Source organism: Hyaena hyaena, unplaced genomic scaffold, assembly GCF_003009895.1.
Source record: "Hyaena hyaena isolate Hyena2069 unplaced genomic scaffold, ASM300989v1 scaffold_242, whole genome shotgun sequence".
In the NCBI taxonomy this organism is placed as follows: Eukaryota; Metazoa; Chordata; class Mammalia; order Carnivora; family Hyaenidae; genus Hyaena; species Hyaena hyaena.
Window position 1 is genome coordinate 1,848,033 of NW_024080869.1, and position 25,707 is coordinate 1,873,739.

Genomic DNA, 25,707 nt, shown 5'->3' on the forward strand with positions numbered 1-25,707 from the left:
AATTCTACCCAATACAAAGATTTTTTAAAGTCATTTGGGAAAAAAAAGTCATTTGAGATAAAAAAATATATGTAAAATATTTTAACTGTTGTCTATGCTGGAATTCCTCTGAATAGATGATAAAATAATTTCTAAGTCACCTCCTTAGTAATAGTTCCTATTAACAATTTGTATTTTTAAGCAAAAATTTGTAGTAGGTACAATAACCCATACAACTATTAAAAGTACTGTAAGAACTCTAACATAAATTTGCTCTGTTTTTTTGAAATTTGCTTTCTCTAGCTATTGTAGGTATCTGAAATAAAACATCTTCAGTTTTGAATCTAACATTGGATTTCGTTAGAGAATCTGCAGCCTCCCTGGCAGTGAGCACAGAGAGACATAGTGATGGGCTGGGAGACGTCTGTAATATCGCTGGCTCTAGATGGAGCAACAAGCTTGAAGAAGCTGCATGTAGATTCCATCATAAATATCAGTGATGCATCAAACCAGAAAATTTCTAGTAGTCAAATAAGCATGCAATATGGTTTCTTGGAAATATGCATTTTCCTGTCCCCAAATGCTTCTCTGCACAGCTACCTTAAATAGAGCTCTTACCATAGCAACAAAACTTCAACTCCTACGATTTGTCATTGTCCTAATCAATCATTGTACATTTATTATAACCAATGACTCCCCAGTTTAGTGTTTGGATCTTTAGCATAAGCGCATGCTTGGAAAAGTAAACAGTGAAATAATCGATGTACATAAACGTGAGGACAGCAAAATTGGTCTAAAATTTGATAATCATATTAACCAAGTAATGGTGTTTTTGCAATGAAATTACAGGTTATTCTGTTACCTAAAAATGTATAGAACAGGAATCCGAAAAAAGGGAAAGCAGCAAGACTTTTTATTTTAATATGAAACTATTCTACTGCACTCCTGAGAAAGAAATAAACCCAAGTTTTTGTGACTGTTAAAACAATGTATTGATTTCAGAAAAAATTTTTGTTTGTTTACATGCTCCTAACTTTTTATTGCCCAAAGTATATTAAATACAGATGTGTAATATAAAACATAAATGTCATCTAAAATCCTATATAAGGTACTACATCGTATGTATTTGGTTGGTTTTATTGCTACACTGCTTAGTTTTAACTGGTTTGATTCCATAGTATCAGATGAAAAAAGAACTGAAAACAAAATCATATGGAATGGATAATCACATGAAAAGAAAAAAATCATCTTGTAAATGAATGAAAGATAAAACATTCTTCATCAAGAGGCTTCTCCTTTGATGTCAGGTTGTCACACATGACAACTTTGCAATGACAAGTCATGCTTCTTCAGTGTAAAAGGTCATGTTTAAAGTTGCAAAAGAGGATGTTTATAAAAATAGTTCAGGAAAGTTCAGAGTTGTGGACCCAGGGAACATTCCATAATGCTGCTTGATAACAATGTGGTCATACAAAATAAATATGATTAAGGAAATAACTTATGTTAAGATTTCCTACTTTTACTTAAATATAAATAAATCCCATTGAAAACATAGAAGGTATTTGCTTGTTTCTTATTATAATATATAATTCAGTGAAAAAATCTTTTTCTAGGCTGATTGCCTCTCTATCCATACACATTAAGGCATTGCCACTACATTGGACCATGTGGCTCTGGTTTACTTATCTTCTAAAGAGCCATTCTATGTAGGATATATAGACAATATCCAAGATAAATGTCCATACCATGCAGGATATATACACACTATCCAAGAAAGTTAACACTGTTATCGAAAACTGGTAATCTTACTGAGATACATGTTATTTCCTTTAAAAAACTTTGTTATATGCTTTGTCTACTAAATGTAAATAAAATCACCTTTGCAAAACATAATTATTCTTCAACTAGAATTTCTATGGTCCTTCCTTAAAGTATTTTTAAATGTGTTGATATTTTTACAGACAATAGAATATATATATTCTTTCTAATTCAGCTTTGTATATTGGCTCAAAATGAGTTACAAATAAGAAAAGTATTTAATTAAAATAAGAAAACTAATGAACACATATATATGGTATATATGGTATATTTACATATGTACAAATATGATTAAAGTAGAACCTTTATCTAGTGTCCGAGGGCACTGGTGAAAGAAAAATAATAAAGCTGTAATCCCAGGTTAATAAAATATAAAAATTGGACTAGCATTTAAAAATACATGAATATTTTAATGTTATCTGAAGAAGGACTTTTTAAATCCACAGTTAGTACATCAAAAGCATCAAAGAAAAATTTACTAATAAGGTATGAGTTCCTACATGTGTGTTCTGTTGTCTTCTTACATGGAGATGATAGTTTCCTTTACCTAGTAGATAAAATACTAAAAAAAAAAAAAAAAAAAAGTAAAGAAAAGAGATTTTTACCTTGTAATGGAATGTGTGGTCAGTGTCTTCATCTATGACATCATTTTTCTCGTGAATATTTTTCATGCATTTGCAATTTTTATAGCTCTTTTCACACTTTTTCTTATAAAATCTTTGTGCTGATGTTGTGCCATAGTCTTTCTTCAACATTAATCTGTAAGGACATGGTTGTTCCTGGTCCAGCTGTCTGCAGGTGAGTTCATGGATGGTGGAGGGGCCAGGGTTCCCTGCCAGGCTTCAGACCTTTCTTCAGAAGTGCTCCCTTCACCATCACGATTCCAGCCAGCATGGCTCCCCTGACAAATATTTGGTGTAGCCCTCCTCCGTCTGGTGCTCCAACCCAAGCTAGTCTGGGGGAATTTCTGTTCCCAGCCCTGCCTTCCCAGGCGGCAGCAGCAAACAGGACAGAGCCCTTGCACTTACCAAGGAGTCCTTGACCTTCATGGAGTAAGATTCTGCTGGATCTTCCTGAGATCTGCTGCTAGGAGCCCACTCAGATAGATACTCTGTGCATTTTCTCTGCATCCCAATCTTGTGACTTCTGCTGAAGCTCAGGTTACCTCACCCCTCAGTTGTTTGATTTATTAGGTTACAGAGTTTGTATTTCTGGGTAAGTTTCTCCTTTTCAGGAAGTACACTTTCACTGGTACTTTGTGAGGCCTGCTTCTCATTAGGGGCTTTGACATTCTCATTGCATTTTGTGCGCAGTTTAACTTCTAATAGCAACTTCTAAAAGTCCTTGGTTTCTGCAGGTATCATCCATTGCCTGTTTTGCTAAAAATAGCCAGACAGGGCACCTGGGTGGCTCAGCTGCTTAAGCAACTTGGTTTCAGCTAGGGTCAGGATCTGTCAATTTGTGAGTTTGAGCCCTGAGTTCAGCTCCTTACTGATAACACAGAGCCTGCTTAGGATTTTCTCTCCCTCCTTCTCTTCCCATCGCCTGCATGCACATGCTTGTATGCTCTCTCTCAAAATAAATAAACTTAAAAAAAATAACAGGACAGGGTATTTTGCTGTTGTTGTTGCTGTTTTTTCTCCTTGTTGCTTTATTTGATTTCTTACATTAAGGGAAAGGTAAATAAGGCTTACTTGGATGTTCTTACCAGAGTTACATCCATTGTTGGCATTGTAGGATTGTTGGAAGAATTAAATTCATCAAGTTAAATTTGAATCAAATAACAACAAATTTTTTAGGATATCCTTTGCAATATTTAGGATATACTTACACTAAATATTTACTCATCCATCTTAAATTCAAATTTAACTAGATGTTGTATATTTTTACTTGCCCAATCTGGCAACCCTAGCCTATCAAGAGCATAATGTAATCCTAATTTTCATTCTTTTATTTAGAATATGCTTTTCCAACCTCCTTGAGGTTCTTTTGACCTTCTTTCCCTGATATGTTAAAATTTTATGAAAATATGTCTTGTTCTCCATCTCTTTTTATTCATTGTTCAGGAAACATGCTTGTTCTTTTCTTTTTTAAAAAATTTTTTAATGTTTTATTTATTTCTGAGAGAGAAAGAGAGAGAGAGAGAGAGCATGAGCAGGAGAGGGTCAGATAAAGAGGGAGACACAGAATCTGAAGCAAGCTCCAGGCTCTGAGCTAGCTGAGAGCACAGAGCCTGACCTGGGGCTCGAACCCACAACTGCGAAATCATGACTTGAGCCGAAGTCGGACGCTTAACTGACTGAGCCACCCAGGCGCCCCCATGTTTATTCATTTCAAGGATAGCTTAGAACCTTTAAATCTGGGAAATATATATGGGACATATACATTTATGCTTATAAATATATAATATATTAATATATAATATGTTATATCAATATATTATACAATTATAAAATATAAATATAAATGTACATATTTCTAAAGTATATATTTATACATAAAATCTAAAGTTTAAGTATATATGATATAATATCTATATTATTTGTATTAAATACTGCTACACAAACTCTCAGTGTCCCAGATAGTCCTGGCTATAATAATTCCATTAATGATGGTGGAGATAATACATACTTCTCCCTTCTTCCACCCAAACTCTTCCTTACATTGCTGTCCTTTGGAATTTATTTTTTAAATATTCTTTTTTTATTTTAATTTTTTTAATGTTTATTTTTGAGAGAGAGACAGAACATGAGCAGGGAAGGGACAGAGAGAGAGGGAGACACAGAATCTGAAACAGGATCCAGGCTCTGAGCTAGCTGTCAGCACAGAGCCCGATGCAGGGCTCTAACTCACGAACCATGAGATCATGACCTGAGTTGAAATCGGACACTCAACCGAGCCACCCAGGCGCCCCTCTAGACAATTTTTAAAATACTTCTGTCAGGGTCACCTGGGTGGCTCAGTTGGTTAAACCTCCGACTTTGGCTCAGGTAATGATCTCCTGAGTTCGAGCCCTACATCGGGCTCTAGTCTGGAGCCTACTTTGGATTCTGTGTCTCCCCCTGTCTCTGCCCCTCTTGCTGCTCTCTTGCTCTGTCTCTGTCTCTCAAAAATAAACATAAAAAAAAAAAAGAATTTGAAATATCTTCGTCAACTTTCCATTCTCAAAAAACAAAGGCTGAAATTTTTATTGGGGTGATATTTATATAGTTACATTTATCTTTTCCTTATAGATCCTACACATTTTTAAAATGTTTTTCTAAGATTTTATTTAAATTAAAGATAGTTAACATATAGTGTAGTAATGGTTTCAGGAGTAGAATTTAGTGATTCATCACTTACATATAACACTCAGTGCTCATCACAACAAATGCCCACCTTAGTGCCCATCACCCATTTAGCCCATCCCCCACTCACCTCCCCTTCAGCATCTCTCCGTTTGTTCTCTGTATTTAAGAGTCTCTTACAGTGTGCCGCTCTCTCTGTTTTTATCTTACTTTTCCGTTCCTTCCTCCATGTTCATCTGTTTTGTTTCTTAAATTCCATATATGATTAATCATATGGTAGTTGTCTTTCTCTAACTGACTTATTTCACTTGGCATAATAAACACTAGTTCCATCCATGTTGTTGCAAATGGCAAGATTTCATTCTTTTTGGTCACTGAGTATATTCCATTGTATATATACATATATATGTACCACATCTTCTTTACCCATTCATCAGTTCACAGACATTTGGGCTTTTCCCATAATTTAGCTATTGTTGATAGTGCTGCTATAAACAGTGGGGTGCATGGTGCCCCTTCATATCAGTATTTTTGTATCCTTTGGATAAATGCCTAGTAGTGCAATTGCTAGGTTGTAGAATAGTTCTACTTTTAACTTTTTGAGAAAACCCCATACTGTTTTTCAGAGTGGCTGCACCAGCTTGCATTCCCACCAACAGTGTAAGAGGGGTCCCCTATCTCTGCATCCTCACCAACATCTGTTGTTTCCTATGTTGTTCATTTTACCATATAGCTTTGGTTCATTTCTGGGTTCTCTATCTTGTTCCATTGATCTGTGTGTCTGTTTTTGTGCCAGTACCATACTGTCTTGATGATTATAGCTTTGTAATACAGCTTTGGTTTTCTTTTTCAACATTACTTTGGCTATTTGGGGTCTTTGCTGTTTCCATACAAATTTTAGAATTGTTTGTTTTAGCTCTGTGAAAAATGCTGGTGTTATTTTGGTAGGGATTGCACTGAATGTGTAGATTGCTTTGGGTAATATAGACATTTTAACAATATTTGTTCTTCCAACCCATGAACATGGAATGTTTTTCCATTTCTTTGTCTTCTTCAATTTCCTTCATAAGTTTTCTATAGTTTTCAGCATACAGATATTTTACCTCTTTGGTTAGGTTTATTCCTAGGTATCTTGCGGGTTTTGGTACAATTGTAAATGATATTGATTCCGTGATTTCTCTTTCTGCTACTTCATTATTGGTGTATAAAAATGCCAGATTTCTGTACATTGATTCTATATTCTGCGACTTTGCTGAATTCATGTATCAGTTCCAGCAATTTTTTGGTGGAGTCTTTCAGATTTCCCACATATCATGTCACCTGCAAAGAGTGAAAGCTGGACTTCTTCTTTGCTGATTCAAATGACCTTTTATTTCAAATGTTTTCTGATTGCTGAGGCTAGGACATTCAGGACTATGTTGGAACAACAATGGTCAGAGTGGACAGTACTGTTGTGTTCCTGATCTTAGAGGAATGGCTTTCATTTTTCCCCCATTGAGGATAATATTAGCTGTGGGTGATCCTACACAGATTTTAAGGCCTACGTATTTTATTTTTATTGTTGCTGTATAATTAATCATTGCTATATAGAAAAGTTGATGTCTTTTTTAAGCATCAATTTTACTCTACTTTTAAGCATATACCTCCCTCACCCTTTCTTTTCTTTTGGTTTTCCAAAAATCTTTAAATAATGATAGTTTTGCTCCTCTTTTTATTGTTTTTTGTTATTTTCTCTTCCTTATTTCACTGCATTGCTTAGACTTCCCTAAACAACGTGAAGTAATGGAAGTGGTAATAGACATTTTCATTTGATCTCTCAGTTGGTCTCTGACAACCTGTTAGAGGATGAATGCTATCTACTTTCTTATAATTCAGTTTGCATCTCTCTGTTCACATATGTATAAGGGGGCATCTGTATTACTTCTCTTGTAAACAGTCTTTCATAGTTTTGTTTGTTAACTTACTTAAAATCTCAAGTCATTAAAAGCTGGAAGGGATCATGGAGTCTATATTCTCATTTTACAGATGTGGAAGTTAATCCAGAAGAAATTAGGGGTCCAGGTATTGTTGTGTTTCAGAGACATAAGGTTACCAGATGCATTACCTCTAGATAAGTGTGGTATTCCTATGCAGGAAAACCCAAAGTGAGGTACAGATAAATTAAGAGAATGAGAAATAAGTTTATGAGCCCCTTGTAACATCTTATATACAACTATAACAGATCCAGATCTGAAGTGAAACCTCAGGATTTATTTCACCACAGTTAAAAAAAAAAATCTGGCTTTGAACCATGAACCAAGCAGCAAACAACTTCTTTTTCCAAACTTCCTATTCTAACCAGCTCCCTACTTCACAAAACACCCACTACAAGCACTTGATCCAAGTATTAATATACATGTTTATTTTATTTTATTTTATTTAGCCTAGAAGAAAAGACATTTATTATGCTCTATAAGCACCTGATAGTCACTTTTTAAAATTTATTTATTTGTTTTGGGAGAGAGAGATTGTGTGTGTGTGTGTGTGTGTGTGTGTGTGTGCGCGCGCGCCCGAGCAGGAGTGAGAGAGAGAGAAAGAGACAGAGACAGAGAGGGAATCCCAAGAAGTCTCCGCACTGTCAGCATGGAGCCCAATGCAGAGCTCAATGTTACAAACCATGAGATCACAACTTGAGCCGAAATCAAGAGTCAGTTGCTTAACCGACTGAGCCACCCAGGTGCCTCCCAATACTCATTTTAAAAGTCCTCCCTGACTTTCCTAGATTAAGATGTTCCTAAACTTGCCTATGGGGCACTCTCTTTTGCTGCAGCAAGCCAAATGTACTTGGTTTATTATGACATAGGCAGGTCACTGATGTTCTTCTTGTTGAGTTTTAACAATTTGAAGGTGCTACCTAGATTCTGTTGAGATCCCCATTTCCACACTCCTTGATATGGTAAGAGAGCGCAAATTTGAGAATCTTTGGGTCTGTACCCATTCAAAGTCACTTGACCCATAATGATGAGGTAAGTTTCATCATCAGGTAAGTTTCATGAATCTGAGCTCTGACCTTTGTTAAGGTCTTTGGCAATAAGTTTATTTTTTATTCCCAGGACTAAGAATAAAACTTTGGGTTCTGATTATAGGTACTATCCTTTGTGCATTTGTTTTAAAAGGCCTGTATTTTTTACTCCTGTTTAATTTTTGCTTTTGTCTTGGTTTGTTTGTCTCTAAGAAGTCTATAGAGAGAAAACAGACATATATTTGGTGAGCCCACCATTCAAATTAGTTGTGGAGAATAAAGAATTTAAAAACCTCATTATAATGGAATCCTTTGGACAAACATAATTTATCAAAACCTTGTAAGGATACTTCTTAGTCTTATTTTTGTGCTTATGAGAACTGCCTTGATTATTTTCAAATGCCTGAACTGGGACCATAGGTCTTCATGCATAGTGGTGATGATAGCAAGCCATTAGTTAAGGATATGGAGACCCAGAGACCATAAGCAATGCTTTATCCAGGTCAATCCTCATGGGGTTCTCTGCCTCTCCATTACAGCACTAAAGTCCTTACACACCATACCATCTTTTCAAATGGCACAATTTCACCAAGAATAATAAAAAACTACAGTAGCATCTTGGGGGAATCTTTATGACTAAGATTGTCCTTTTCTGAGGGACTTAGGACAATAAGGTGACAAAATACTTAACCAAGAAGGTCAACCTTCTTTGATTGCCATCAGAAAGAATCAGAGCTTAGTCTTGACAATAGAATTATTTCCTAAAAGATGCTATGGCTAAAGCTAATGTAAAAATGTGAAAAATTTAGTATTGTTTCACTCTTGGGAATTCCCTGTTTGTCTTGTGTCCTTTCCCTATTCCATTATACAACCTCCCTTCCTTTTTTTTTTTTAAATTCGAGTATAATTGACATACAGTGTTATATTAGTTTCAGATGTACCATATAATAGTCAAGCAATTCTTTTTTATTAAAGATTTTATCATTTTTAAGTGATCTCTACATCCAGTGTGGGGCTCAAATTCACAACCCACAGATTAAGCGTAACATGCTCTACTGACTGAGCCAGCCAGGCATCCATAAACAATTCCATGGACATACACAATCTTCTTTCTTTTTATGTTCCACTTACCATTTAAACACACAACGGTCACCTCCTTTCCCACCTGAACTTGTACTCATAATTATAAAGTTGAAATTCTCACTTAAAATTATGAAGAGTAGATTTTGAGCCAAGACAAAGGCAGATGTGAAAGCCATATTTAAAGAATTTCTGAAACTTCAGGAAAAATTAGACACATTTAAGAAAAAATTTTGAATACTCCTATGTACTCAAAATCTCAGTCTTCCTGATTTAAACTAATTAGTGCTTTTATTAATATGCCCCTAAGGAAAAAAAGGCTTGGTTACAAAAAATGAATTGGAGAAGGCCAGAAAATGACCTAAGTGTTCTGAAAAACCATAGAATTGAAGAATACTTAAAAATGTTGGAGTAATTAGGGGTGCACATGGCTGGTTCAGTCAGAAGAACATGAAACTCTTGATTTCAGGGTTGTGAGTTCAAGTCCCTTGTTGAGTATAGAGATTATTTAAATAAACACTTTTTAAAAATATTTTTTAAAATGCTAGAGTAATTAGATTAATCTTCTTAAGGCTATATCTCAAATCTGTCCAATTTCTAGAATTGACTAGAAATTGATCCAGTCCTGTAAACAAAGGTAAGGAGAATCCAATGAGGATATAAAGTATCACCCAGTAAGAATTTTTAGGCAGTATTCTGGAATGGATATATAGATGTCTCCACACCATGTCCATTTTCTTTAGAAATGGATCAAAATGTGAATTTTTAATTTAACTGTGTAAACAAAAGATTGTGTGGCAGATCACCCCTTGATCCAAGTTACAACAAATGTCAGAATCCTTTATAAATGTTCTAGTGACAAGGAGTACACCTAACATCCAGATCTTGGTTTCTAAATACCTTTTCTTTACAGAAATGGCTGATTCCAGGGCAGGGGCAGAGAAGGTACCAAATATGTTTGGAACATTGTATGTTATGCCAGAAAGTAAGGGGTTGCTCAAAGAATGATGGCCACAGGAGGCTGCAAAAGGGACTACCACTGGCCAAGTCTGGTACAAACTAGTATCAAAATAAAGTAGGACAGTAGTGGATTATAACTCATTAAATAAAATAGAAATCCATGAATCCATAATGATAATAGATAGATAAATCAAAAAGTAAGGGAGAAGGGACGACCCTTTATTATAGCAGAATGCCAATTAAAAATATGGAAAGGGTGATAGAATTGGTAAATTACTATCTACAGCTATCATAGTCAAGATTGATTAGGCAAGAAACCTCAGACAGTACTAAATATTGAAGTGTTAAGTTTCATGAAAACAGTGTATTTGCATATTCTTAATGAATTATCCCACAGATCGATTATACACTCCAAGGAAAAATCTAACTATGTAGTAGAAAAAACAGAAGAAAGCAGACAATACTTTCACCAGATGATTATCATCAATAATCTTCATCATCAAAAAGGCGCCAATGGATATCAGGTGTCTCTGATTGAGATTTGCTAAAAGCAACACAAGATCACTTAAGCAGTATTCTGGCCAGTGACATAACCTGAATGTGATCATGAGGAAACACTGACAAACTGAGGAACATTCTATAAAATAACTGGCTTATATTCTTCAAAAATATCAATGTCATGAAAGATATGGAATGGTTGAGAAACAGTTCAAAATTAAGGAAGAATAAATAGATATAAAAATTAAAATTAAAAAAAGAAGGAAATCCTGCCATTTACAACAGCATGGATATACCTGGAGGACGTTTTGCTAAGCAAAATAAGCCAGACACAAAAAGACAGATACTATACGAGTTTATGCGTGAAATGTGAAAAAGTTGAACTCAAGGAATCAGAGAGGAGAATGGTGATTACCAGGGACTGTGGGGATAGGGGAAATGGGGAGATGTTGGTCCAAGAGTACAAATTTTTAGTTATGAACAAGTTCTGGAGATTTAATGTATAGCACGGTGACTATAATAATAATGCATTATATACTTGAAATTTATTGAGAGTAGATCTTTTTTTTTAAGTAAGCTCCAAGCCCAATGTGGGGCTTGGACTTGTGACCCCAAGATCAAGAGTCACACGCTGTACCAAAGGAGACAGCCACGTGCCCTGAGATAGTAGATCTTAAGTGTTCTCACTACAGACACAAAAATGGTAACTATATATTTGTGATGGATATATTAATTAGCTTAATTGTGGCAATCACTTCACAGTGTATAATAACTTCATGTACACCCAAATATACAGTTTTATCTGCTTACCGTACCTCAATAAAGCTATGGAAAAATTGTTTTATTTCTGTAATAGCAATGAACAATAAAAAATTATAATCCATTGAATAAAGTATAAATCTATGAATCATGATAATGGATAGATAAATCAAAAAGTAAGGGAGAAGGGAAGACCCTTTTTTATAGTAGAATAACAACTGAAAATGTGTGAAGGGTAAAATTTCTATTAGAAAACAAAGATTAAAGTAATTGTAACTTTGCTTAGGCAAAGGTTTCTTAGATATACCACCAAAAGCATGATCGAGAAAAAAAATTGATAAATTAGACTGAATCAAAAGTAAAACTTCTCTTTGAAAGACAATTTTAAGACATGGAAAATCAACCACAGGCTCTGAGAATATATTTGGAAATCACATATGCGTTAAGGACTTGAATCTAGAATAAATAAACTCCTAAAATTCAATAATAAGAGGGGCAACTGGGTGGCTCAGTCAGTTAAGCCTCTGACTTTGGCTCAGGTTATGATCTCACGGTTTGGTTCATGGGTTCAAGCCCCGCATCGGGCTCTGTGCTGACAGCTCAGAGCCTGGAGCTTGCTTCAGATTCTGTGTCTCCTCTGCCTCTTCCCCTCTCCCGCTCATGCTCTGTCTTTCTCTCTCAAAAATAAATAAACATTTAAAAAATTCAATAATAAGAAAATTATTTATTTAATAGGCAGAAGACCTTAACAGTCAAGGCCAATGAAGGTATATGGATGACAAATGAATGCATAAAAAGATTTTCAACATTATTAATTAGGTTAATGCAAACTAAAATCACAATGTGATATCACTACACACCTATTAGAATATCTAAAATGGAAAAGACTATCTGTGCAACAATTACTGAATTGAAGGGGATAACCATATTTGGGCTCCAGCCACATTCTTATTGCTTGTTTTCCAAGAATGTGACTGAATGACTCCCACCTGCAACCGTTCAAAGTACATGCTCCACTGAAATTCCACCAGCACATTAAAAAAATTGTTTAAATGCAAATCTCTCCTAGGCTTTTAAGAGACTTAAAAATGGTTAATTTACATGCAGCTTTTGGGTCCATCATCTTGGCAGATGTTTCTTTTTCTCAACATTCATCTGCAAGTCCCAAATTAGCTGGTACAAACCCACCTGCAGTTTTAGTGCACTTTGTGGAAATGCAAACAGATTCATCAAATACTAGCTAGGACATAAGTAATCAAACACCATGTTCTCATTTAGACCAGCAAAGACAGGCCTCCAAATGAGAAAGTAAACATCTGCTGGGCTCAAATAACAGACATAGATAAAGTCAGCTGAAAAATTAACAGTGTTTCTCCCAAAGAAATACTGCACTTGTAGAATCAAAGTGACCTTGGTGACTACTGCTATTTTATTTACACAATGAGAAAATTCGTTCCCAAACTCATAGAGTAACAACTTTGTTGTTTGAAAATCTATCAGCAAGAATGCAATATCCCTCCCTTGGCTGGTCACATTGACACAGAGAACCAGCCATATACCAAACCAAGTGCAAGGCTACAGATAAGAGGGTTCTGGGCCAACAATTAGTATGTATGAGAATTTTGTAGTTTTTAAGTTAACAGGACGTTGGGTCCATATTGTAATCCAGACATGGCGTTGAACTCTTACACACAGCCCTAATTGGCTCTGAACCTATCAAAATACTGTTTCATTTAAATTTCATCTACCTTTACCCTTTCTAGAAATTCCCTAATTACTCTATTCCTTTGTCTTGTGAAATGCCTTATAGTTCCTCTGCTGTATCATCTCACTCACTTTAGGCCACTATTAAAATCATAAAGGGGATTTTGTGGGACTACAGACATGTTAGGTGATCTCGGGCTGATAGGGCTAGGAGGAAAAGCTGTAAAAGAATATTCCCAGTTAACATTTGTTTTCATAAACGGTATCTGTTCACAATCGTTAATATATAAATACTGAAAACAAAAAAATTGGCCACTAATTGGTAAGGAAGTCTCTGAGCAAACGAAAGAACATTTTAACACTGTTGATCTAAATTATCTAGAACAATATTTGAATTGAAGGAGGAGAAGAAGAAAAAAATTAAAAAGTAGAAGAAGGTGGGAAGAGGGAGACAGATTGAGAGAGAAAAGTCATCTATTAATACTACTTTAACGCAGTAGAAGCCTAGAGGAACGCCAAGTGCCTCACGTCGGATCCTTTCATTTTTCAAACATACGCGGGATGGCTTCGGGCGGGACTAGAACTACAACTCCCAGCTTCCTGCGCGGCGCGGAGAAGGCCGGCCGGGACCGTGCGAAAGAGTTTCCCGGGGATCCCTGCCAGAGCCGGTCGCTCCTGCTTTTGAAGCCGTTTCGCACCTCTTTCCACCCGCGGCTTCGTGGCTGGGTCACGCCGGCGCGAAGCGGTGCTGGGCGGGAAGGGAAGTCGTGGCAGCGACGGCGGTCGGGGCAGCAGCGACGGCGGCGGTGGCGGCGGAGACCGCTGCAGCGGTGGTGCTGTCAGTTAGGCCGTCGGAGAAATGGGAGACCCGGGGTCGGAGGTGAGTGGTGGAGCCTTGGGCCGCGGCGTCCTCAGCCCAGCCGCGAAGGGCTTTGTGTTTTGTTGAGTGTGCGGCCTGCTGTGCGGCCGCGGGCCGCTATCCTCGGCGTCTCGGGCCGAGCCCGGCGTTCGGGCCTGGTGCGGGGCCGAACGACCACCCGGCAGTAACAATGGCCGCCCGGCTGCCCCCGACCCCCTGCGTCGGCCCCGGTGCTCCCCGTTGCCGCCGCTCCGCTCGCGAGAGCGACATTTTGAGAGCGGATCGCTCTCGGGCGGTGAGCGTGCATCCCTCCTCCGGGAGCGGATCGGGGAGTCCGCAGGGGCTGGGGAGTCGTTTGGGGCGTCCGGCCCCTATGGCTCCACGTCTGCGGAGACCGACCGCGACTGCATCGAGTTGTGTTCTTAGTGGGATTTGCATGCAGTTGTGCTCAGCTAGGTTGCCTCAAGAGCTCGTTGTTTTCAAAAGCTCTTTCTTTTTCGTTCCTTTTGGGGAAAATCTCTTCCACCAAGTATGTGGCTGTATAGATAAGCGTGTTCTGGCTTATTTTTATAGATAATAGAATCTGTCCCTCCAGCTGGGCCCGAGGCATCTGAGTCAACAGCGGATGAAAATGAAGATGACATTCAGTTTGTTAGTGTAAGTAGCAGCGACATTCGGGATTTTCCTAGAGACCGAGACTGTGCGTGGTAAGACCGCACCTGTCCACTCCTCATTGAGCAACTATGCGTGAACGTCTGCTAGGGACTAGACACTGGGGAGCGTGGCATAGGATTAGGAGATTTACCCAGAGAGGCCTCTGAGCAGCTACAGTCGCCGTCACAAAGACTGCCGAAAGTCCATGTTGCACGCTCCATCACGCTTCGCATGCCCTTGTTTAGCGCCATTTTATACTTAATCTCTGGGTGTTTCCAAGAGAGGTAAGGATGTCCCCTAACAGATGACAGTGCAGGTGAGAGAGAAAGGACGGCTAATGATGAGGAAGGAGGTAGAGAACAAGGAGGGGTGCAAGAACTCAAAACCTGAGCCTTAGGTGGCTTTCATGACATGAAGGCAACTAGCTCCAACCCTTGACTGACCTGTGAGGTCATCGTGTTACAGCATAGTGTGGGAGTTGATGTTCAAAAGGAGATCCCTGCATCAACAGGAGCGCACATTTTTTTCAGAGTTTATTCCCTTTGAGACAGTGGTCTTTAAGCATTAATAGGTGTAAATGTGCAGATTCCTGGGCCTCACACTTCTACACCCACTGAATCAGTATTTGCAGGTGGGACCTAGGAATCTTCCTTTGGGAACAGATGAAAGGATGTATGAATTTCTGAACCACACTTTGTAAGTCCTTGGTTTAGGGAAGGGGGGGTTATGACATATTTGGGGGTGATTTTCATCCAAAACTATAAAGCTTAAAGTCATATTTTAGCTAGTTGAAAATTTCTTCAAACCAGTGATTACTTGAGGTTTGCGGTGAAAGGTATATAATTTTTTTTTTAAATGAGTGCCTATTTAATGTATGTTTTTGAATTGCTATAGATTTAGGGCAACTTCATAAACTGCAATTTTTTTTTCATAAATTGTTTTTTAAATCAAACAAAGTCTTATTTTTAAATGTGTTTAACATGTTTCTTGTTTTAGTGGGGTCATATAGAAATTCTTTACAAGATTATTTCTGTGACATTCTTCCTCATTAATAGAACACACAGTACCCCCTTTTTTGACACTTGGGACCTTATAAATTGGGAGGTACCAAGAGAGGTCGTATGCTAGCTCTTCCTTCCTTGTGTTGTGGAGTAAATAATGTAACTATGGAAATTGAAGACCATGGTGTCTGTTTTTGTACTGAAAAGTATTTAGAAAGGGAATCTCATGGGTCTTCAGGAAAAATAATTTTGGTTCCTCTTGACTGTGGTATAAAAGTAGACATGAATGGGACATTATGATCTTCATGATATTTTGTGCATCCAGAACTAGGAGTGACATAGGTGTTATGACATGTATTTTGAGAAGCAGAAGGACTCTCCAAAGTTACTGTTGGAAAAATAAATAGGTGTAGGTTTGTGTAATACTCTGTGGATTAAACTGTTATGTTGTAAGTTCCTAATGAGTTGATATCAGCTTTTGTTCAGCTGAGATTTAAAATTCTTAATTTAAATTTAATTTTAAATACAGAGCATCTTTTGTATCTTTGCATCCAGAGTTTTGTACATCCAACTTGAGAGAACCTCTTATCATTTAGCCTTGTTTCCAAAGAGCAGATCAAATATTTAGTATATGTGCTGCCGAAGCGAGCACAGAGCGGATCAAATATTTGGAAGCTCTGTAAGAAGTGAATTATACAGGCATACCGTGTTTTGTTGCGCTTTACAAATGCTGTGGCTTTTACAAATTGAATGTTTGTGGCAACCCTGTGTCAAGCAAGTCAGATGGCACGATTTTCCAGTAGCATCTGCTCACTCTGTGTCCCTGTTATGTTTCAGTAATTCTCACAATATATCAAACTTTCTCATTAATATTTGTTGCCATCTATGATCAATGAAGATATTTCACTGAAAGCTCAAACGATGTTTAGCATTTTTTAGCAATAAAGTATTTTTATATTTGTATGTATTTACATATGTGTATGTATTTTTTAGACATAACACTATTGCACACTTAAAAGACTACAGTATAATATGGACATAACTTTTATATGCACTGGTAAACCAAAAAATTCATTTGACTCACTTTATTTTGATATTCACAGTATCATTCCTGGTGGTATTTTAGAAGTATGCTCATGTGTCCTCCAAGTGGGATTGCAGTTTCAGAAAGAAAAGAGTAAGGGCACATGGCTGGCCCAGTTGGTTGAGTGTCCAACTCATGATTTTGACTCAGTCATGATAGCATGGTTTGTGGTTTGAGCCCCACCTCAGGCTCTGTGCTGATGGCTTGGGATTCTCTCTCCCCAGTGCCCCTCTCCTCTGCCTACACACACTCTCTCTCAAAATAAATAAGTGTAACATTAAAGTCCAAAAAAAGAGAGTAAAAACATTCCTATTGCCTTTAAATGGTTCCATACACACACACACACACACAAAACCTATGATAATTTAATTCTACTTTATTTTTTAATTTAATGGGCACGTGGGTGGCTCAGTAGGTTGAGTGTCTGACTCTTGATCTTAGCTCAGGTCATGATCTCATAGTTTATGAGATCGAGCCCCAAGTCAGCTTCTGTGCTGACAGTGTGGAGCCTGCTTGGGATTCTCTCTTACTCTTGCTCTGCCTGTCCCCTGCTTGTGCACGCATTCTCTTTCTCTTAAAATAAATAAATAAGCTTTAAAAAAACTTTTTAAATAAAAAAAAAATAATAAAATACATTCAGAAACAGAATTTACTTTCCTTTGTAACCTCATTCTATGCTGGGCTCCATCAGGATATGTTTATTTCTCTGTTATTATATTACCATCTAGTAAAGATGAAATACTGTTGGGTACAGCTCTCTGCTTGAGGATTCTTCACATACAAAAAACATTTTTTTGTGTTCTTTTTATATCTTATATCAAGAAGTATGTTACTGGGGTGCCTGGGTGGCTCAGTCAGTTAAGCATCCGACTTCCGCTCAAGTCATGCTCTCACAGTTGATGAGTTTGAGCCCCACAGCTGTCTGTCAGCACAGAGCCTGCTTTGGATCCTCTGTCTCCCTCTCAGCCCCTCCCCTGCTTGCACTCTTTCAAAAATAGACATTAAAAAAAAAGTATCGATGTATTTTAGTATGGATTCCTTAATCTTTGTGTATAAATTTCTTTCCACCCTTCAGTCTGCATTATAGCATCTCCTTTGTGTTCTGACATATAAATATATATATTACATGTGCAGTTAAATAAACACAATATCCTAAAAGAAAGGAATGATAAAAATTTGGAGGTGTCTTTACCTTTTTTATTAACTTTACTGTAATGTATATATACAGAAGAGTGTACTTCCTCATTGTTCTTCTTCACTCTATTTCAGTACTACGTTACTATTTGTCTGGATTATCTTGTTACTAGTCTTCCCCCATTTCATACTTTTCTAATCTTGAAATAGAGCTCTGATGTTCCCATCTCAACACTCTTGATTGATTGATTTACCTATAGAATAAAATCTAGGTTTTTGAGCTAGGCCTCGTGTGTGTTGCAGGTAGTATGTATGTAAAGAAAGAATCGAGAAAATCAGGGCTTCATGTTTGCTTGTGTAGGATGTGAAAGATAAAGCAGAGCTATTGAAGAACTATGCAATTTTGAGCTTAGGTATCAAAAAGATTATTGACAGTCATACGTTTAAAAAATACAGTACCATGATGTCTGTCTCTGTCTTTTTAATACTATCCCTGTACTATTTCCCATTTTCAAAGGAATCATGGAACACATGGCTTTGTCCCTCTATGTAGATTTAGTTTCTCTTTGGGTTTTGTCATTACCTCTTCATCTCCTCTGAGTCTTTTCCTGTGCTGCTTTTGTTTCTGATTATTCTGTTTCACCTGCAAGGCTTCCTCCTTAAAAGAATCTTGCTAATTCCAACAACAACAAAAATGTATTGATTGTAAATGCAAGTTTGGTTTTAATGGTTTTCATGACTTGTGCATTTGCTCCATTTTTTTTTTAGGAAGGACCATCAAAACCTGTTCTTGAATACAGTAATCTGGTTTGTGGTGATGATGAAGAGCCTAGAACCTATCATAGCGATGTAAGTACATTATATTTGTGGATTTTCAGTTTTGTCATTAAGTGCAAAGTACATTGGAGGTGGCTTGAACTGGCTTGCAACAACTGATTGTTAGATTGTCAGGAGTTTTATGAGCTGATGTGTGAAAAATAGCCATTATTAAAAATTAAAGTATATAAACCTACCAGGAAATAAATTATTACATTTAAGGTAGTAAAGACTCAAAACTCATCATATCTTAATTTATTTACATCTGTTATATCAGTGTGATAGAAATACTGTCTAACAATATGCTCCTGCAATATGATTGGAATATTTACACCAAGGTTAACTCAGCAAACTCAAAATTGGGGCTTGATTTATATTATTTATTGATTATCCAAACTTAAGAAAGTGATGGATGAAATGTTAATGTAGAGTAAACCAAAAAATGTAAATTGCTAGACTGTATGCTATATGAACAATTGAGGAAAACTTGAATTATTTGAAAACTCTCCTTTGAGTCAACAAAGATGTTGATGTCATTGGTGACTGAGTAAAGTTCTGATATAAATCTTCATTTTTTTCCCTTTCACCTTATTCATTAAATGAAAATGTTAACCACTTTTCACATTGGAACTGCACTTGGTTGTAAATCCTATGATCGGCTTCTTTGTTGAATTGGATGATAATCAAACATTTTTTTAGTCAGATTTCATGACATTACTGGCTATAAAAATCTAAAAACTGGCATGGCTGGCCAGCTTAGTTGGAGGAGCATGTAACTTGATCTCGGGGTTGTGACTTGGAGCCCCATGCTGGGTGTAGAGATTACTAAAAAATATATAATATGTAAACTTAAGAAAAAACCTGGTAGTGAATTTTTCAACAAATTGCAAGTCATATTGAAGTTATAGGTACACGGGGCTGGTATCTGGGTGGCTCAGTCGGTTAAGCATCTGACTTCAGCTCAGGTCATGATCTCATGGTTCATGGGTTCGAGCCCCATGTCGGGCTCTGTGCTGACAGCTAGCTCAGAACCTGGAACCTGTCTTTGCATTCTGTATCTCTCTCTTTCTGACCCTTCCTTGCTTGCGTTGTCTCTCTCTGACTCTCAAAAATGAATGAATGAATGAATTAATTAATTTAAGAAAACCATGAAGTTGGGGCGCCTGGGTGGCTTAGTCGGTTGAGCGTCCGACTTTTGCTTGGGTCACGATCTCGCGGTTCGTGGGTTCGAGCCCCGCGTCAGGCTCTGTGCTCTCAGCCAGCTCAGAGCCTGGAGCCTGTTTCAGGTTCTGTGTCTCCCTCTCTCTCTGACCCTCCCCTGCTCACGCTGTCTCTCTCTCCTAGAAATAAATAAAAACACTGAAAAAAAAAGAAAAAGAAAACCATGAAGTTATAGGTACAAACAGAAAAGCAAGGTAAGTATTTTAATTTAAAATTTATTTCTAAAATTATATAAAATCATTAACAGAAATTTTTTAATGAGGTTATTTTTGTTTTTAGATATAGGCCTCTGTTACTTCAATCTAGAGCTCTTTCTCTTTTTTCTTTTTTAAAGTATTTTTTAAGTTTATTATTATTTTTTTTTTTTGAGAGAGACTGCACAAGCGGGGAAGGGGCAGAGAGAGAGAGGGAGAGAGAATCCCAAGCAGTCTCCGCGCTGCCAGTGGAGAGCCCAATGTGGGGCTTGAACTCCTAAAACCATGAGATGATGATCTGAGCAGAAACCAAGAGCCTGACACCTAACCAACTAACTGAGCCACCCAGGTGCCCCTTCAGTTTTTATTATTATTTGTATTTATTTTTGGAGAGAGACAGACCGACAAGACAGACACAGAGCAAGTCGGGGAGGGGCAGAGAGAGAGGGAGAGGGAGAGAGGATCCCAAGCAAACTACATACTCAGTGCAGAGTTCAACACAGGGCTTGGACTCACAGACCATGAAATCATGACCTGTGCCAAAGTCCAGAGTTGGCCACTTAACTTACTGAGCCACCCAGCACCCTGAGGTTATTTTATTTAAATTTTTTAAAAATTTATTTATTTTGAGAGAAAGAGACCTTGTGAGCAGGGGAGAGACAGAGAGAGAGACAGAATCCCAAGCATGCTTTGCACTGTCAACACAGGGCCCAATGCAGGGCTTAAACTCATGAGCTATGAGATCACGACCTGGGTAGAAATCAAGAGTAAATGCCATCCAGATGGCCAACAGACACATGAAACGATGCTCAGCATCCCTCCTCATCAGGGAAATACAAATCAAAACCACACTGAGATACCACCTCATGCCGGTCAGAGTGGCTAAAATGAGCAAATCAGAGGACTCTAGATGCTGGCAAGGATGTGGAGAAACAGGCACCCTCCTATACTACTGGTGGGAATGTAAACTGGTGCAACCCCTCTGCAAAACAGTGTGGAGGTTCCTCAAAAAATTAACAATAGAACTCCCCTATGACCCGGTAATAGCACTGCTAGGAATTTACGCAAGGGACCCAGGAGTGCTGATGTATAGGGGCACATGTACCCCAATGTTCATAGCAGCACTCTCTCAACAATCGCCAAAACATGGAAAGAGCCTAAGTGTCCATCAATGGACGAATGGATCAAGAAGATGTGGTTCATCTATACAATGGAATACTACATGGCAATGAGAAAGAATGAAATCTGGCCATGTGTAGCAACATGGATGAACCTTGAGGGTGTTATGCTGAGCAAAATAAAGTCAGGCAGAGAAGGACAGATACCATGTATTTGAACGTATAGGAGGATTAGGAGGAACTTAACAGAGGACCATGGGGGAGAAGAAGGGGAGAAATAGTGAGGGAGAGGGAGGGAGGCAAACCACGAAAGACTCTTGAATGCTGAGAACAAACTGAGGGCTGATGGGGGTGGGGGGGAAGGGAAGGGGAGTGATGGGTATGGAGGAGGGCACTTGTTGGGATGAGCACTTGGTGTTATATGGAAACCACTTGACAATAATCTATTTGAAAATAAATAGATATATAAAAAAGGCAAAAAAAAAAATCAAGAGTCAATGCTTACCTGACTGAGCCAGCTGCCTCCATTAATAGAAAATTTTACATTAACCCTTAAAGTGTTACCATGAACTTTACTTACATATGTAAAATTATTTTTCAGATTCTGTTCCCTAAAATGCCAAAACGACAAGGAGATTTTTTGCATTTTTTAAATGTGAAGAAGGTGAAAACAGACACAGAAAGAAATAATATAAAAAATTGTTGTGGACTGTCTTAAGTCAGAGGAATCAAATTTCAAGTATGTTGAACTACCAATCATTGAAGAAAATCTATCATGTTCATCAAAGGAAGGAATAGATAATCTTGTGCTTCCAGATTGTTGGAACGAAAAACAAGCATTTATGTTTACAGAACAGTACAAATGGCTTGAAATAAAAGAAGGTAAATTAGGATGTAAGGATTGTTCACCAGTTCGGCATTTGGGATCAAAAGCAGAAGAGCATGTCCATGTGTCCAAGGAGTGGATTGCATATTTAGTAACCCCTAATGGGAGTAATAAAACTACTAGACAAGCTTCTCTGCGGAAAAAAAGTAGGGAACACGATGTTTCTAAAGCCCATGGTAAAATTCAGGATTTGTTAAAAGAATCAGTTAATGACTCAATTTCTGATTTAGTGCATAAACAAAATAATAAAAATATTGATGCTACCATAAAAGTTTTCAATACTGTTTATAGTTTAGTAAAACATAATAGACCTTTGTCTGATATTGAGGGGGCAGTAGAATTACAAGAGAAAAATGGAGAGGTCAACTGTTTAAATACACGATATAGTGCAACAAGAATAGCAGAACATATTGCAAAAGAAATGAAAATGAAGATATTTAAAAATATTATAGAAGAGAATGCCAAAATCTGCATCATAATTGATGAGGCATCTACAGTTTCAAAGAAAAGCACTCTAGTGATTTATCTCCAGTGCACAGTTTATTTGGCTCCTGCACCAGTTACGTTGTTTGTTGCTTTGAAAGAATTGGTCTCAACCACAGCAGAGTTTATTGTCAATACGTTACTGAGTACTTTAAATGACTGTGGGTTTACTAATGAATATTTGAAAGCAAATTTAATTGCATTTTGTTCTGATGGTGCTAATACAATGCTGGGAAGAAAGTCTGGAGTAGCTACAAAGTTGTTAGAATATTTTCCTAAAATCATTATTTGGAACTGTTTAAATTATCGATTGCAGTTGTCACTAGATGATTCAATATCTGAAATAAAGCAAGTTAATCATTTTAAACTATTTCTTGATAAAATTTATTCCATGTATCACCTGTCTAATAAAAATCAAAACAAGCTTTTAGAAACTGTAGCTAAAGATCTTGAAATTGAAATTGTTAAAATTGGCCGGGTAATGGGACCAAGATGGACAGCATGTAGTTTACAAGCTGCTACTGCTGTATGGCATGCATATCCTATATTATATATCCATTTTTCTCATTCTTATTCTGGTTTGGCAAAGAGATTAGCTAACATTAACTTCTTGCAAGACCTTGCTTTAATGATTGACATTCTTGAAGAATTTTCACTACTTTCAACTGCATTACAGTCAAAATCAACTAACATTCACAAAGCACAAACATTGATCAAATGCACCATAAGAGCTTTGGAAAATTTAAAAATTGGTACTGGAAAGCATGAGTCCAAAATTGAGAGTTTGATTAAGTCAGATAAGTTTAAAGATATTCCATTTAATAAAAACAATAAATTTAATGCTCTTCATAGGAGTATGTTACTAGAAAATATAATTGAACACATGCACTTACGTCTTTTATCCGACAGAAACCATGATGAAAGTGTTTTTAATTATTTTGACTTGCTAGAACCTTCTACATGGCCTTATGAAGAAATAACTTCACCATGGGTAGCTGGTGAAAAAAAATTATTTCATCTATGTGAAATCTTAAAATACGAAATTGATTTGAATGATTTTCGGGAATTTGTAAATAGTAATATAAAATCAAACAATGTTTCAATTCCTATAGCTATACAAAAAGCTAAAAAGATAGTTAATACTATTGCAGTCAATAATGCTGAAGCTGAAAGAGCTTTCAGTTTAATGAATATAATTTGTACAAGGGTGAGAAATAGTTTAACAATAGATCACATATCAGATTTAATGACAATAAATCTATTGGGGAAGGAGTTAGCAGATTGGGATGCAACTCCATTTATAAAGTCCTGGTCAAATTGTAACCATAGGTTGGCTACAGATACAAGAGTTAGGCAAAAATCAGCAAAAGCCTTCTGTGAGAATCAGTTGGCTATCTGGAACTTATAATAAAGGGTATTGTATTTGTTTTCATCATTTGTAAATTGTGTGTTATATATCTTTTCTATATTGAAAAATTTTTCAAAGTCAATTATTAAACTTTTATTAACACATTTAAACGGCGTTCTCCACAGAGCTAAAGTTGATTGTTTTTAGGAGCTATACAGTTATTTAGAGATTAGCCCATGTCTGCTAGATTGGGCCATGATATGTATTCCAAAGAGTCCTGTAGAGAACATCCAACCATTTCCATTTGTGCTGTATTTTATTTTATTTTACTTTATTTTACTTTATTTTACTTTATTTTATTTTATTTTATTTTATTTTATTTTATTTTATTTTTTATTTTATCTTATTTTACTTTCTGAGAGAGAGAGACAGCATGAACAGGGGAGGGTCAGAGATAGAGAGGCAGATACAGAATCCAAAACAGGCTCCAAGCTCTGAGCTAGCTGTCAGCACAGAGCCCAACACGGGGCTCAAACCCATAAACCGTGAGATCATGACCTGAGCCGAAGTCTGATGCCCAACCGACTGAGCCACCTAGGTGCCCTAATTGCTGTCTTATTTTTAGTTCAGATTCAAGGGAATAACAACCAAGACAAGTTCTAAGCCCTAGAAATTATATGAATGAAAGTGAAATAAACTGCAAGCCTTTTGGCTCTTATTTGTATATCTGTGCTAATACAGTAATCTCTAGCACATGTGGCTATTAAGCACCTGAAATGAGCTCAGTAGGACTAGGTGAAGTTTCAGTTTCAATTAAATATAAAAAAGCAGTGTAAAGTATTTTAAAACTCAACTTTTCTTTTAGAAATCCATTTGTTTCCTTGCTTGTGATTGTTGGAGTGTGCCTGTCAACCTCATGTGTCATGTCTAGTATTACATAAAAACACATCATTGAATTGGTGTCAGCAGATTCAGTACACATGACTTTTTTTCTATGAATTGATGTAACATAACACAGCATCTCTGAATATTTTATATAGACAACAGAAATTACAGTGATATTTATATAAATCATAATTGGTAATTAAATTGAAATAATTATAATTATTTTTCTAGTTTAGACATGAATATGAACACATTTTTAAATTTAAAAAGAAGGCAAACTGAAAAAGAAGTAGAGATGCAGAAGCTAGTACTACAACTGGAACAGTAAACAGACTGGAAGAAGGTACGTTGCAGATTTCATGATGAATGGTAATTGCAGTTGACTGTGGGCAGAGGAAAACAGGCTGTTACCTAACAAAGACAGTAAAGCGGGTAATATTGAGACAGTTTCAGCAAATATATAATGAGGGAATGAAATCTTTCAAAGTCAAAAACCAATTGAAATTTAGCTACTTGAAATTAGAATTAAATGTTTAACAGATTTTTTAAACAATTTTTAAACGGGTAGCACTTGTAAGTTTGGCCAGCTATAAAACATTTTAAATTTTTACATGAAATAGAACTGGTTTTAGATGGATAGATAGTAAAATATTTCAGTACTAGAAATTGTTAGAAAATTATGAGTTAAATCCTAAGATACGTTTTATTAAGAAAGTGCAAAGTCCTTAGTTAAGTAACCAAACTTTACTTATAGGATACAAAACGTTTCTAACACTATCAAAGATTAATTGATTTAAAATCTGAAAAATTCCTCTTTTTGGGATGAGTTACATAATAGATGCAGCTCAGGTAAAACTTAGAGTACATTTTGTCTCATAGAACTTAAACATTTATGAAGCAATAGTCTGAATTTGTGGCTAAAACATCATCCTTGTGTA

General features: G+C 36.8%; 2 protein-coding genes across 4 annotated transcripts in view; both read left to right on the plus strand.

Annotated features, from left to right (window-relative positions):
* Positions 1-1,533, plus strand: part of BEND6 (BEN domain containing 6) — a 54,288-nt gene extending 52,755 nt beyond the window's left edge. For all 3 annotated transcript variants that reach the window (XM_039244299.1, XM_039244301.1, XM_039244300.1), the window contains one exon: positions 283-1,533. The gene's annotated coding sequence lies outside the window, so the exon portion shown is untranslated. The remainder of the gene's footprint in view (positions 1-282) is intronic.
* A 12,012-nt stretch (positions 1,534-13,545) lies between these two features.
* On the plus strand, positions 13,546-23,944 carry KIAA1586 (KIAA1586 ortholog). Its single transcript, XM_039244320.1, is given in 5 exon segments — positions 13,546-13,966; positions 14,519-14,602; positions 18,587-18,667; positions 21,769-21,882; positions 21,884-23,944. Coding segments are annotated over 5 exon segments (2,361 nt in total). The 5' UTR covers positions 13,546-13,945.
* The last annotated feature ends 1,763 nt before the right edge of the window (positions 23,945-25,707 follow it).